At 39.4% G+C, this 13442-nt stretch overlaps 1 protein-coding gene across 1 annotated transcript; it reads left to right on the top strand.

Moving 5' to 3' along the window:
• The first annotated feature begins 213 nt into the window (after nucleotides 1-213).
• On the top strand, nucleotides 214-12335 carry kif17 (kinesin family member 17). Its single transcript, XM_063473986.1, has 13 exons — nucleotides 214-444; nucleotides 652-798; nucleotides 930-1031; nucleotides 1267-1456; nucleotides 1770-2222; nucleotides 2381-2475; nucleotides 2579-2744; nucleotides 2795-3161; nucleotides 3644-3872; nucleotides 10870-11128; nucleotides 11259-11320; nucleotides 11402-11522; nucleotides 11936-12335. Exons 1-13 carry the CDS (start codon nucleotides 214-216, stop codon nucleotides 12103-12105), a joined length of 2592 nt encoding a protein of 863 aa, XP_063330056.1. The 3' UTR covers nucleotides 12106-12335.
• The last annotated feature ends 1107 nt before the right edge of the window (nucleotides 12336-13442 follow it).

Below are 13442 nucleotides of genomic sequence, written 5' to 3'. Positions count from 1 at the left end.
GCTGATCGCTTCTTACTGAACCTCACTGGGGATGTGGACCGTTAGTCAACTGCTGCTGTCATCTTGTTATTAAGGTGAGGTTAGCCATCAAGGTCCTGCTGTCGTACTTCTAAGTAAACGTTGAATATTTGCGAGGGAGACCGGAGCGGCTTTGTATTTTACATTAATTTTATCTGTTAAACCTGCCAGCTGCTGGGTAGTGATTGTTGAGACATGGGGTCAGAGTCGGTGAAGGTGGTGGTCAGGTGCAGGCCCCTGAATGACAGGGAGAAGGCGCTCAGCTGTAAGATGGTGCTGTCCATGGACCTGCAGCGCTGCCAGTGCTTCATAGAAAAGCCAGGTGCAGTGGATGAACCACCTAAACAGTTCACCTTTGATGGGACCTACTATATTGATCAAACAACTGAGCAGATGTACAACGAGATCGCCTATCCTTTGGTTGAGGTAAGCTTGATTTTATTACCAGCCTGCAGAGCTGGGGTTTACAAAAGAAGCACGCTTGTCACTGGACACCTTCAGCCCAACATCAGTAGCCTATATCTAATTCCTAATGAATGCAGACGTCATTGTGAATACCCTGTGGTCACCTCAAAGTTTATCACAGCCTCGTGGTAAAAATAAATAAATAAATAAAAAATGTCACTTTTACAGGGTGTGACTGAGGGATACAATGGGACAATTTTTGCCTATGGACAAACTGGAAGTGGAAAGTCTTTCACCATGCAAGGGGTGTCTGAACCTGCAACCCAGAAGGGTGTCATCCCGCGGGCCTTTGAACACATCTTTGAGAGCATTCAGGTATGTCTGTTGACCACAGTGATCTTGTAGCTTGCAACATGCATACGTAATATTATGCTCTTGGTTTTTGTCTAGGCTTGTCTCAGCACTGATAGAATAATTATATGTTTTATCTCGTGTGTGCAAGCAAGTGTGCAGAAAATACGAAATTCCTGGTGAGGGCCTCCTACTTGGAGATTTACAATGAAGAAATCCGAGATCTTTTGGGAAGCGATGCCAAGCAGAGATTGGAGGTAAGTCCCTCCTTTTTAGATAAACAGGCTACACTGCATCAGAAGAAGCCAAATGGATTATTGTTCGTTGGTTAGTACAGCAAGGTGAGTGTGCTGTTTTCTGCACAGTATTGTACATGTTGCCATGGTGATTTAAACGCACAGTTGATTCCTTAAAGGTCAAGGTGTTGTAACAGGGTGACAGACTAGCTGATTGTGCGTATGTGTGTGCTTTGTGTGGCTGATGAATGCCTAGCTGAAAGAGCACCCAGAGCGTGGGGTATATGTACGGGACCTTTCCATGCACACTGTGCACAGTGTGGGAGAGTGTGAAAGAATCATAGAGAAAGGCTGGAGGAACCGGGCGGTGGGCTACACGCTGATGAACAAAGACTCCTCACGCTCCCACTCAATCTTCACCATCCACCTGGAGATCTGCAGCACTGGTGAACTTATAATATCTTTGCCTTCACTATATCTGTTCAGTCTGTGCTGATATTCTTCTTTTGAATGTGATCCTCTTATATCTCATAATGTCATCAGCACTTTACCATCAGAGTTGTTTTTGTTCTGTGGTGCTATATCTTTAAATTTGATAGTATATGAATCTCCTTGTTAATAGTTTGCATATTCTGCCTGTGCTTGCATGTAGTTTTCAAACCATTGAATAAAACATACCAGGTTAATAAAGGTAAATAATAAGGCTTTGTAACAGTGTTGAATGTTGCTTGTGTTTCCTGTGTCAACTCAAATTCTCAGATTCATCTGGCCAGGACCATCTACGGGCAGGAAAACTCAACCTTGTGGACCTGGCAGGAAGTGAGCGTCAGTCTAAAACTGGTGCTACCGGCGAGCGACTCCGCGAAGCCACAAAGATCAATCTTTCCCTCTCGGCCCTGGGAAATGTCATCTCCGCCCTGGTAGATGGACGCTCCAGATACATCCCCTACAGAGACTCCAAGCTGACCAGGCTGCTGCAGGACTCTTTGGGAGGAAACACCCGCACCCTGATGATCGCCTGTCTTTCGCCCGCAGACAACAATTATGAGGAAAGCCTAAGTACACTGCGATATGCAAACCGGGCCAAAAGCATCCAGAACAGGCCTCGCATCAACGAGGACCCCAAGGATGCTCTGCTCCGAGAGTATCAGGAGGAAATCAAGAAGCTGCGGGCGCTCCTCACAGGCCAGCTGAGCACTGCTGACCTTTCAAGTAAATTTTTATAGAAAAACAGCGTGCTTTTCTAGCTTAATATTCCTAAATCTACACATAGCCTCTTCTAGATGCAGAGAAATATTTTATTTTCTTGCATGTTGTCTTTCTTTAATTACCAGTGCTATAAAAAACAACAACTTTTATTTAAAATGCAGCTCTGCTGGCTGGTCAGTTTTCTGAGTCATCCCCTGCTGTGCCCTCAAGGCCACAGTCCACCCCCACTGAAGAAAGGAAGGAAAAGATTAAAGAGGCAAACATGGACAAATCCCACACAACAATTTATCACTTCAACTTTAAGCATGCGTTGTATAAAGACCCTGTGATTTATGATCTGTGTTCTGCTGTCTCTGCAGGAGTACGAGGAGAGGCTGGCCAAGTTGCAGGCTGAATACAATGCAGAGCAGGAATCCAAGGCGAAGCTGCAGGAGGACATCGCTGCTCTGCGTTCCTCCTATGAATCAAAGCTGTCCAGTCTGGAGAAGGCCCAAGTCAGCAGGGGGAGCTCTGTCCCCAAGAATGGTAACAGAACATCCTGTGCCAACAACAGAACAAAACTTTTCCGCTGTTGGATTCTCCCCATGTATGCTTCTTTGTATTGTGCCACTTCTCTACATTAGTGGGCGCCAGCTGTACATCCCAGGTTGCTTTGGAAGAACTCTGCATGAGCACTGATCCCATGTGCCACGGTACAGTTGAGGAAACCTCCCAGACTAAGGTAGTGTCCAGCCCCACTTTCCATAAAGATCACTCCTCTTCAAATCATATTCGTATCCTGAAACAAGGTAACAAGGCAATCTTATGTAGGCAAAATGTTGAATTTTACTCCCTCATGTTGGCGAGCAAGCTTTCCGAAAAAGATCCAGATAGAGCTGGACTCTTGGAGTCTTCTGATGCAACTGCACCGGGGCCTCTAGACCAGAAACACGTCCTGGAAAGGTTTGTAGGCTTCTATTCTCATCATGGAAACTTTCCTTAACATGAAGACTTCTTCAGATTCATAGCTGTGATTTTATTATTATATATGATATGTCTTAATCAGCCGATCCATCTAATTTCTACTCCTTATGGGTCTGGGTTGTGAGCATTTTCAACACTGTTCACAGGATACTGAACATATTGTTATGATGGTATCTACAATCTTCTTATCACACTCCATGATGAATGTGTCATACTTATGCTTTTGGCTACAAATGGAGTGGATAATCAGATTCCAGCTGTATATTTTTCTGTATGTGCTTACCCTTGCATTCTTTTACATCATTGCATTCTTCTGTGTTATTACCATAATCCGGTAATTAGCAGAACAGTTATGTTTAACATATCATACATTGATGGGTACACTAGAACTATAATAATATAGCAAGAATTATACTAAGCACGCATCTATGCGGTGTCCTTGGTGTTCAATCTTTCCTCAGACTGCAGCAGCTGGAACAGGAGGTGGTAGGAGGGGAGCAGGCCAGGAACAAAGAGCTGCAACAAAGACAACGGCAGAGAAAAAAACTTGCTGACCAGAGAAAAGCTCAGCTTGTCCATGCTCTGTCAGAGAACAGCGAGGAGAGCGAAAATGTGCTGCTGAATCTCTACAACTCTATCCAGGAAGAAATCCATGCCAAAAACCAAATGCTGGTCAAAGTTCAGGGCAAGGTGAGTGGAAGCAGTTCGAAGGAGCTTACAGCAGATGCAAAATGCAATCTTTCTGTTGGGAGAAAGCATATGTGTTAAGGGGTTTCTGTACATTTCAAGGAGCGATCAGAAAGTTTGGGTTATCCACCCACAGAAATCTATTTCTCCTCCCTAAGATCTCCTTTTCATGCACTCCTGCTCTTGACAAATTTTACTCCTTACAAGTCAAATTTTGACAACGGTGCAATTTCACCAGTGGGATTGTACATTGCGAATTCATACCACACTTTCAGACTATAAATGCAGACTTGTGCGTTAACATCCTGGGGCATCTGTGGGAGAACATCCAGTGGAAGGAGCCTTAACAACAGCATCACCACACATTGAAAAGGCAACAGTTTTGCGGCCACAAAAACCCAGTCTTTGCTCACCATCTTTTCTACGACTTTGTACAATTCTCCAAAATCAAGTTAAAGTATTATACTGCCTGTTTTGAAACACTGGGCAAGATCCAACACTCATTGTAGAGGCACAAGTACAATGGACTTCCAAAATAGTGATACCAAAATAAAAGCAGCGGTCTGGAGATGTATTAGAAGGTGACTTTGACTAAATTTAACCCTTGGTAGAACCTCGGACCATTTCGTGGCCTTTGCGTTTTTTAAATCCACGCCATTTTCACTGTGTTTAATGGAATATAGCCAAATTTTCAAAAATGTATTTTTTTTTCATTTTATTTTAAAATTTCAGTCTGAGTTTCTGAAATGAGCTTAAATGTTTTTCATATTTCAAACAATGAACGAACTTCAGCCAAAATTACAGATTTTGAGCGTGTTGTTCTGCAACAAAAAGTGAAAAAAATTGGTGTTGTGTGTCACTATCAGTGTTGAACAATGATGTTGGATAACAGTTACTGTGCTTTTTAAAAAAATATAAAGGCCTTTATGTCTAAAAAAGAAAAAAAAGACACACAAACACACTTTTTCTTTCAAAAGTATTTTCTCTCAGACGGCCACACTGCAATATAAACAAATTAAATAAAAGCAAGGACCAAAACCAAATTAGAGTTTATTTTTCCCTTCAAATACAATTTTTAAAAACTGCTGCGGTTAAATCACCTTTGACCCGGAAGTAGTCACTGACGGAAAGCCATTTTCTGCGTTTGTAAACAATGCGCCTGGAACAGACGCATGGAAGAGGGACACGGTTTTTTTTAACTCCAACGGTCACAAATCGGGTAGCGATACAACTATCTGCAAATTGTGAGCGAAGAGGAGATCCAAGGGAACAGTCACATAGTGCTGGGCGATATGACGATATATATCGTGTGGACGATAGAAAAGTGTCTATCGTGCCATTTGTCTTCTATCGTTTCTATCGTTTCTAACCCAAATTTTATAAATTATTACATAAAATATATAATTAACCCTTTACAACCGGTCGGAGCAGGCACACTCCATTTTACCTAACTATTTTTAAATCCCTGTAGAACTACAACCACGTAAGGTAGCGCAATAATTTTTTTTGCATGTGAAACCGGAGGAGTTGTACTTACATCTAATGCCATTAGCTTGCCCTAGGTCACGGTTTCCTTCCACATACAGCTTTGCAAAAATTGCATAAGAAGCACTTGCAGCAACAAAAACATAATCTTCCAAATTTGCAGCAACAAAAAGATAATATTCCAGAAACACGCTTTGCCGATGTTCATAACACTTCCTACGTTGGCATATACGTCAGCGCCCGCCATTACCTGCCCGAAACCGGAAGTGACATCATTTTCGCGAAAGGGCCATATAAGCCTATGTTGGTGTTTTTAAAAGTCATGTTTGACTTTATGCTTTTCTGTATCGTTTCTGGGATGCTTAGAACTCAAATTACACTGTTGGAAATGGTTTATTTTGATGCATTATAATATTTATTTTCATTTTTCCTGTATTATATAAGAATTAGTGTATCTCAAAAATAAAACTATGAAGACACTCAAAATAAATTTCTCGTGGTTGGAAACTATTTTTTTGGATTTACAGTTTTGAGGGATACACCTCTTAAATTTTTCTAACTAGAAATATATGTAAAAAAAAGACAAAAAGATTTTCAATTCTTTTGTAGTTTATTGCACTACAATCTTTTGCAATTTATATAGTTACTATGGACTTAATGCATACATATTATTAAAATTTGGGCTATAACGGTTGTATTGATATATGGAAACTTGAAATGCTCTCACAAATGGCACTACAGCATGTAAAAACACAAAGATAAGCTCTGGCGGACTTGGTTCTATGGTAGGTCTTAAAGGGTTAAATAGCCTGTGGCAAATATATTAGTGTTGTCTTCTCACTATACATGCTCTCAACTTTATGCAAGAGAAAATAAAGTATTAAAAAAATTATATTTTTTGCAAAGAAACTCCGTCTTGTGGTTTGCGACCTGGTGCTGCTGTACGTGCACCCGGATTTGCGACATACTTTACGGTAACTCAAAACAAAGACTGCACCTTCGGCACTTGCTGTTTACAGACTGCGTACTTTCTAGATGACGTCAGGTGGTATATCGTGATATATATCGTTATCGTGATATAAAATAATTCATATCGTGATAAATATTTTTTCCATATCGCCCAGCACTACAGTCCAGGGCTCTAGAGTGCGACCAATTTGGTCGCAAATGCGACCAAATTTTTCAGTGGTGCGACTAAAAAAAATATCTGGTCGCACCGGTGCGACCAAATATTTTCGGGTAACAAAAAAAAAAAAAAATCTCTGCAACTCTCCGTGTGGTCAACAACAGACACACATTATGCCCTATCGTGGACTAAACCAATCAGAGATGGTCAGGGGCGGGACCTCTCTGATTGGCCGTGGTCCAGTTGGAAGTGCAGGTAGAAGAGAGAGGTGAGTAGCTTGAATAAGGCGATATCAATTCATTAACGGATTCCACACAATGACGTAAACACAGAGCGGACCCGACGCATCAGAATCAGCTTTGTCTTTCTTGGCTTTCTCACCCGATGGCCCGTAGACGGACACGCTGTCGGAGCTCACCGAGCCCACCGTCCGCGCTGTGTTTCCGTCTTTTTTGCGCTGATTCTGAGCTGCAGGTTTTGTCTCTCTCCAACCAAAATTCACCGAGCCAGCAGCAAAAGAAACAGCAAACTACGCTTCACATTTGATCAGTGTCGTCATGAATTCCCTCTTACTTTTGCTGTTTTGCTTCCATAACGATAAAAATCACACTTCATGCACAGCTCTCTCTCTCTCTCTGTGTACTTCAAGAACAGTTTCCCGTCTCAAATCTCTGTTTTCTGCATTATCCATTCGCTTATTACCCACCAGTCTACCGTTGTTTACAGCGCTGTCGGCCGCTGTCTTTTTCTTTTTTTCACTTAAATGACCTCGGACAAGAAAGCCTAGTTTCTGCTGTTCAATACTGAAGAAATGTAAACTTTTTAAAATTGTGCAAAATTACAGAATATTGCAGAATATTTTTAAGGTCATCTGCTATAAAAAGCCAGGCCAGAAAAATCTCCTTCATGTTTTTCTGTGTTTTATTTTCAGTTACTTTCACACAAAGGCATCTGCTGTGATGTTCACAATTCTGATGAAGTCTCACATGTATGATCAGTGCTGATAAATGATCAGAATTATAATATTTCTGACTGTCTGAGGCTAAATTGAATCGAATCAGGTCTTTGAGAACCGGAATCGAATGGATTATAGAAATCAGTGATGATACCCAGCCCTAGTGATCAGCCTAGGCCTGACAGAAGTTGATGTAGCTGTGGGTAATAAGAAAAGATGAAAAAAACTATTGATAACTTTTTTTGTTAAGGCCTGATCCGTCTGAAATTCATAGCCAGCTCTGACACGGTGCCATCAATCTTTGAATGCTGAAAAAGCACAGTGTATCCAGAAAACACATTATATGCTGTGATAAATGCACTGCCCAAGTGTCCCCTCTCCCCACTGCCTTTTAGCAGCAGGCAGCAGCAAACAGGTCGTCAGGCCAAGATGATGATTAAGTTTAACATTTTCTACAATATTGACAAAGCACTTTAAGCACAAGTTTGTTAGTTAATAATTTAGAAATTAATATTGTCTGTATGGACTTCCCCCCCAAAGAAAGTGCACATGTAAAACTGCGGTGTTAAGCGATGCAGTTGAAAAATTTGAGTGCGCCTAACTTTTGTGCCGGTACGCCTAAATTTTTAAAGTTAGGCGCACCGGTGCGCCCATGTCAAAAAGTTAGTCTAGAGTCCTGCAGTCACAGTAGAATTTCGAAAAACTGACGAACAATGGCAAGACTGGGCACCGTACTCGGTGCGCACAGGTTAAGACTCCGTGCCGTGCCAAATGGCAAAGTCTCGGGAATAAACACCCCGCTCGCAGTCAGATGTATGAAAAATGCTGATGTTTTCGTGAAAAGTAAGTATTGTTACATTACCATTTAGTTTGAAAGTTACAACAGAAAATTATATTTTTAAATGTTACGATGGCCGTGACGTCCTTCCGGTCTATGCCTTTTTTTTATTTGTTTACTATGCGCGTTTTTATTTGTTTACTTATGTTTTGCTCTTTTTTTACATCCCAAAATCCTCTAGTTTTATTGTCTACGACAGCAGATCACTTCTAAACGTTGGTGATAAGGTTGCGCATGTAATCTTGGACACTTTGAAACCCGACCCAGCCTGATCGGCTGCCCGACCATTGTTGTCCCCACGGCGCGGGCGCGCAGCGCGGGCCAGGCCGCTACTCGACACGGGCGCATAACAGAGAAGCGCCCCGGGGGAAAGCGTAAGGAACTTTTTTGATAAATTTCACTGCATGTTGTACTTGTGTAACTATGCATGTGCCAAAAAATAATCTTGAATCTTACTATTCTCATGTGCTATGTCGTGCCAAATTAGACTGCACTGGTTTGCGAGTATGCGCAAAGTATCTTTGTTTTGCGAGAAGCAAAAAGAGTGAAAAATTAGTATCGTTACATTCAGTTTGAGGGCTATGATAAAAAATTGTACGTTTGTTTTCACATGGTATCGGAAGTGTCGTGCTGGGGAGACTGACACCAAGACCCAAACACCATCCCACCGTCGGAGCTACTGATAACGGGCAATGGTCATTCTTGAAGTGGGGACTGGTGCTGCTAGTGCCGGCCTCTGGAGGTGTTCGCAACGGCCCCCGGACACACAACTTTCTCCGATTCCCAGTAACCTAAATGTTCATCGTTCTAAAATAAATGTTTTTCTGGTTCAAAGTGATCTTGTATTGTTATTTAGACAATTTTTATTTTATTTTAGAACAAAAAAGTAATAAGCATTTGGTGTATGCAAAAAATGATAAGCCTGACATGGCACTATATGACATTTAGTGTGCTCCTGCACAAAAAATAATAATGTATCAAAGTGAATGTTGGTGCCAATGTTTGGACCATCTAAAGGCCTAATTATAATAACAATCAAATATTACTTCAAATGTATTTTATGGAAAATATTTAAGTTTTTATTTTTTTTCTGTTAAAAAACAGGGCGCTCATGTACCCAAACTGGGATTTAAAGTGTTAAAACAATGAAAATATAATTAAAACTTGATATGGATATTTTAAGCAGAAGTAGTTTTAAAAGACTGACTAATTTAAAGTGGAAAAAAATATTAATATATAACATTTTTAGAGCACGTTTTGGGGCGGGACCATTTTTGGTCCCGAGGACCACGAAAGGATGGATTTTTTAAAATGTGCTCTTGCAGAAAAAAATAATAATGGATCAAAATGAATTTTGGTGCCAATCTTTGGACCATCTAAAGGCCTAATTATAATAACAATCAAATATTACTTCAAATGTATTTTATGGAAAATATTTATTTATTTATTTTTTTTCTGTTAAAAAACAGGGCGCTCATGTACTTAAACTGGGATTTAAAGTGTTAAAACAATGAAAATATAATTAAAACTTGATATGGATATTTTAAGAAGAAGTAGTTTTAAAAGACTGACTAATTTAAAGTAGAAAAAAATATTGATATATAACATTTTTAGAGCACTTTTTGGGGCGGGACCATTTTTGGTCCCGAGGACCACGAAAGGATGGATTTTTAAAAATGTGCTCTTGCAGAAAAAATAATAATGGATCAAAATGAATGTTGGTGCCAATCTTTGGACCATCTAAAGGCCTAATTATAATAACAATCAAATATTACTTCAAATGTATTTTATGTAAAATATTTAAGTTTTTATTTTTTTTTCTGTTAAAAAACAGGGCGCTCATGTACCCAAACTGGGATTTAAAGTGTTAAAACAATGAAAATATAATTAAAACTTGATATGGATATTTTAAGAAGAAGTAGTTTTAAAAGACTGACTAATTTAAAGTGGAAAAAAATATTGATATATAACATTTTTAGAGCACTTTTTGGGGCGGGACTATTTTTGGTCCCGAGGACCACGAAAGGATGGATTTTTAAAAATGTGCTCCTGCAGAAAAATAATAATGGATCAAAATGAATGTTGGTGCCAATCTTTGGACCATCTAAAGGCCTAATTATAATAACAATCAAATATTACTTCAAATGTATTTTATGGAAAATATTAATTTTTTTATTTTTTTTTCTGTTAAAAAACAGGGCGCTCATGTACCTAAACTGGGATTTAAAGTGTTAAAACAATGAAAATATAATTAAAACTTGATATGGATATTTTAAGAAGAAGTAGTTTTAAAAGACTGACTAATTTAAAGTAGAAAAAAATATTGATATATAACATTTTTAGAGCATGTTTTGGTGCGGGACCATTTTTGGTCCCGAGGACCACGAAAGGATGGAATTTGAGGTTCTACCAAGGGTTAAATTGGGTAATTAACTTTTTAAACCTGAAAAATTAGGTTATCTCTTCAGGGATTTACTAATTTGGTGTGTTAAAACGGTTCTCTCTTTGCACGTCAAACCCTAAATATGACACGTTTTCAAGAAGTGGTTTTAGCTAGTTTCCCCATGAATAACATGCTCCATCATTGTTGCAACAGCTGAAAGCAGCCAAACTGGAGATCCGTGACCTGCAGGCAGAGTTTGAGGTTGAGAGGAATGACTACCTGGCGACTATACGCAGGCTGGAGAAGGAAGGGCAGTTCCTGCGCAGCCTGCTGGAGCGGATGGTGCCTCTGGTGCGCCGTGACTGCAACTACAGCAACCTGGATCGCTTGAAGAAGGAAGCTGTCTGGGACGAGGACAACGCCACCTGGAGACTGCCAGATGTGATGGTGCAGAAAACAACACTGCCTTCAGGTGGGGTATATTATGTAAAAAAAAAGAAAAAAAAAAGTGAAAGCTTTTTTTTTTTTGACAAGACAGTAAATCTTGTTTGTTTTGCAAATTACTTTCCTTAAATGTTTATTAATCACATTCTTTTTCTTAGCAGTGACTCCAAAAGCTTCAGCTCGCAGAGGCTCAGGTTCTGATGCTGGAGAGGCATTTATGGTGTGTTTGCATTTCATTCATAGGCTTTTATTTGACATACACACATTCTAGCAGGATTAGAGGCCATTTCTGTTTTAGCAGGTGGAGGAGGACAGGTACAAGCAAATGCTGGACAGAAGTGACAGTGAGAATATTGCCAGCAGTTACTTCAAGTCAAAGAGGGCGAGCCAGCTCCTCGGAAGTGACACCGCAAAAGCCCACGGTGAGAAAAGAAACTGCAGGCTTCTAATAAGTACATATTACTAGTTAAATTAGTGAATTAGCTCTACTGTTGAATGTTATTTCATTTTTATTTAGCAACAGATTTGTATGCTGTGATCTTGTGTTTCTGCTTTTCATGAGATCCTGACTGGCAGGAACAAAAAACAATCACGTACTACACTTAATACTGTTACAATAAACTTTTGTATTGCATTTGGGAAGCCTTTTCATTAGGTTATCTCTCTGAGCATTTTAAGTTTTGGCTTCTTTTTTACCTTTTTTGTATATTTTTACTTATTGAGACCATTTAATTTTAGATTAGTTTTATTTTTCTTCTTTTTCACTTTCTTACTTTTGTTTAGTTTTTACTGTTGTCTGTCTTTTCTCCTGCTGCCGTCCCCTCTCCTCCGCTAGTTAACGTGGCAGGCCACCTCTCTGTGAGCGGCTCTAACATGAATCTGTCTGTGAGCTCAGACGCCATCCTGCCTCGCCCCTTCCGTCTGGAGTCGCTGGATGCCCCAGTGTCCAACGGTAAAGTGAAGCGCAAAAAAAGCAAATCTCACATCCATAATGAGGCGACTTAAACGGACTGTGGCCCACATATTTGCAGTTTTCTACAATGACACTTTTGATGACTTATCAAAAAATAAGTGTTGTATATGTATATCTGACTGTGACTCAGTGGTATGTTTTTATGACAGCTGCTATCTAGATTTACACAGGACCCATTTATTGCCGATGTTACAAGTCCATTTGCGTCATGAGTTTTTAATTATATTATTAATGTTAATTTTTAACTCATTGCTACCTACTGTATGATGCTGTCCTTGATTTTTCTTTTTTTTTGCACAAGACATAGTTTAATGTTTGTGAGAGTTAGGTTCTTTAATATTAAAATAATTGCATTGTAATGTTGCTGATTTCCTTTTTTTACCCAGCATTTAAAATTCTGTACATGTCAAGAACAGATGACATCAAATTAACTGATGTCTCATGTGTTTAATTGTGTGGATGCTTAAGGCATCCACACTATTGAGTTCCTGTTTCTCTCTATTCTTTATTATTATTCTTGGGACTTCCGTACGTTTTTCGCCGTGGAACTACTTCCACAATTTTTGTGCTATTTTCACCGTTCAAATTTTAAACTATTCTGCTATTTTTGCTCTTTCCGGCTATATCTTTTGGTATTTTTAACTATTATACTTTTTAAAATATTAAGCTTTTTTCCTTTAATTTGTCCCATTGAAATGAATGGAAAACTTCTGCAATTCTGCTAAAACTTGCTTGTTTTTGAAACTTAACTACTTCCTCATATTTTCACGTAGAACAACCATTCAAACTTTAAAATGTTCTCAAATTATTGGGCTATTCAGGTATAAATCAGCTTTTTCAAATCTTTTACCGTTTTATTTTTATCCCTCTTAAAGTTTTGAGTTGCAAAATTGTGATTTTTCAGAAAATACATGTGTTGTTATGGTTGCTATGCACTTGGCTTTCAGTGTGCCACTGTAAGTTTCGCAGTCTTCTCTTCATCTCCGCTCAATTTTCACTCAACCTCCACAAATTATACATCAAAACGTAGGTATTTTTGCTGGCTTTTAGAAAATGTCATTATCATTGTTGTGGGATTTATAGAATTTTGGCAAATCTCCTCAGACCAACACAATGTCTGAAAACTCTCCATAGAAAGTCAATGGAGAGTTTGTTAAAAATCACCGCTGGATTTCTGTAATGAGAGGCATATTCGAATCGTCATATCTCCTTAACGAAGCGAAGTTAAAACATGAGGCTTGTGCCAATATATCTTCAGACTATCCTGATGCTCACAATCCAATAAGTTTTTTCTCACCTATTACCGTTCTGAGATGAGTCACATTTGTTTGAGGGTAGGAAATTCGTCCGTCACTCAGATTTCTTCAGA

Source organism: Pelmatolapia mariae, linkage group LG5, assembly GCF_036321145.2.
Source record: "Pelmatolapia mariae isolate MD_Pm_ZW linkage group LG5, Pm_UMD_F_2, whole genome shotgun sequence".
Classification (NCBI taxonomy): domain Eukaryota; kingdom Metazoa; phylum Chordata; class Actinopteri; order Cichliformes; family Cichlidae; genus Pelmatolapia; species Pelmatolapia mariae.
Note: the sequence above shows the minus strand (reverse complement) of the source record. Positions and strands in the feature narration are given on the sequence as shown.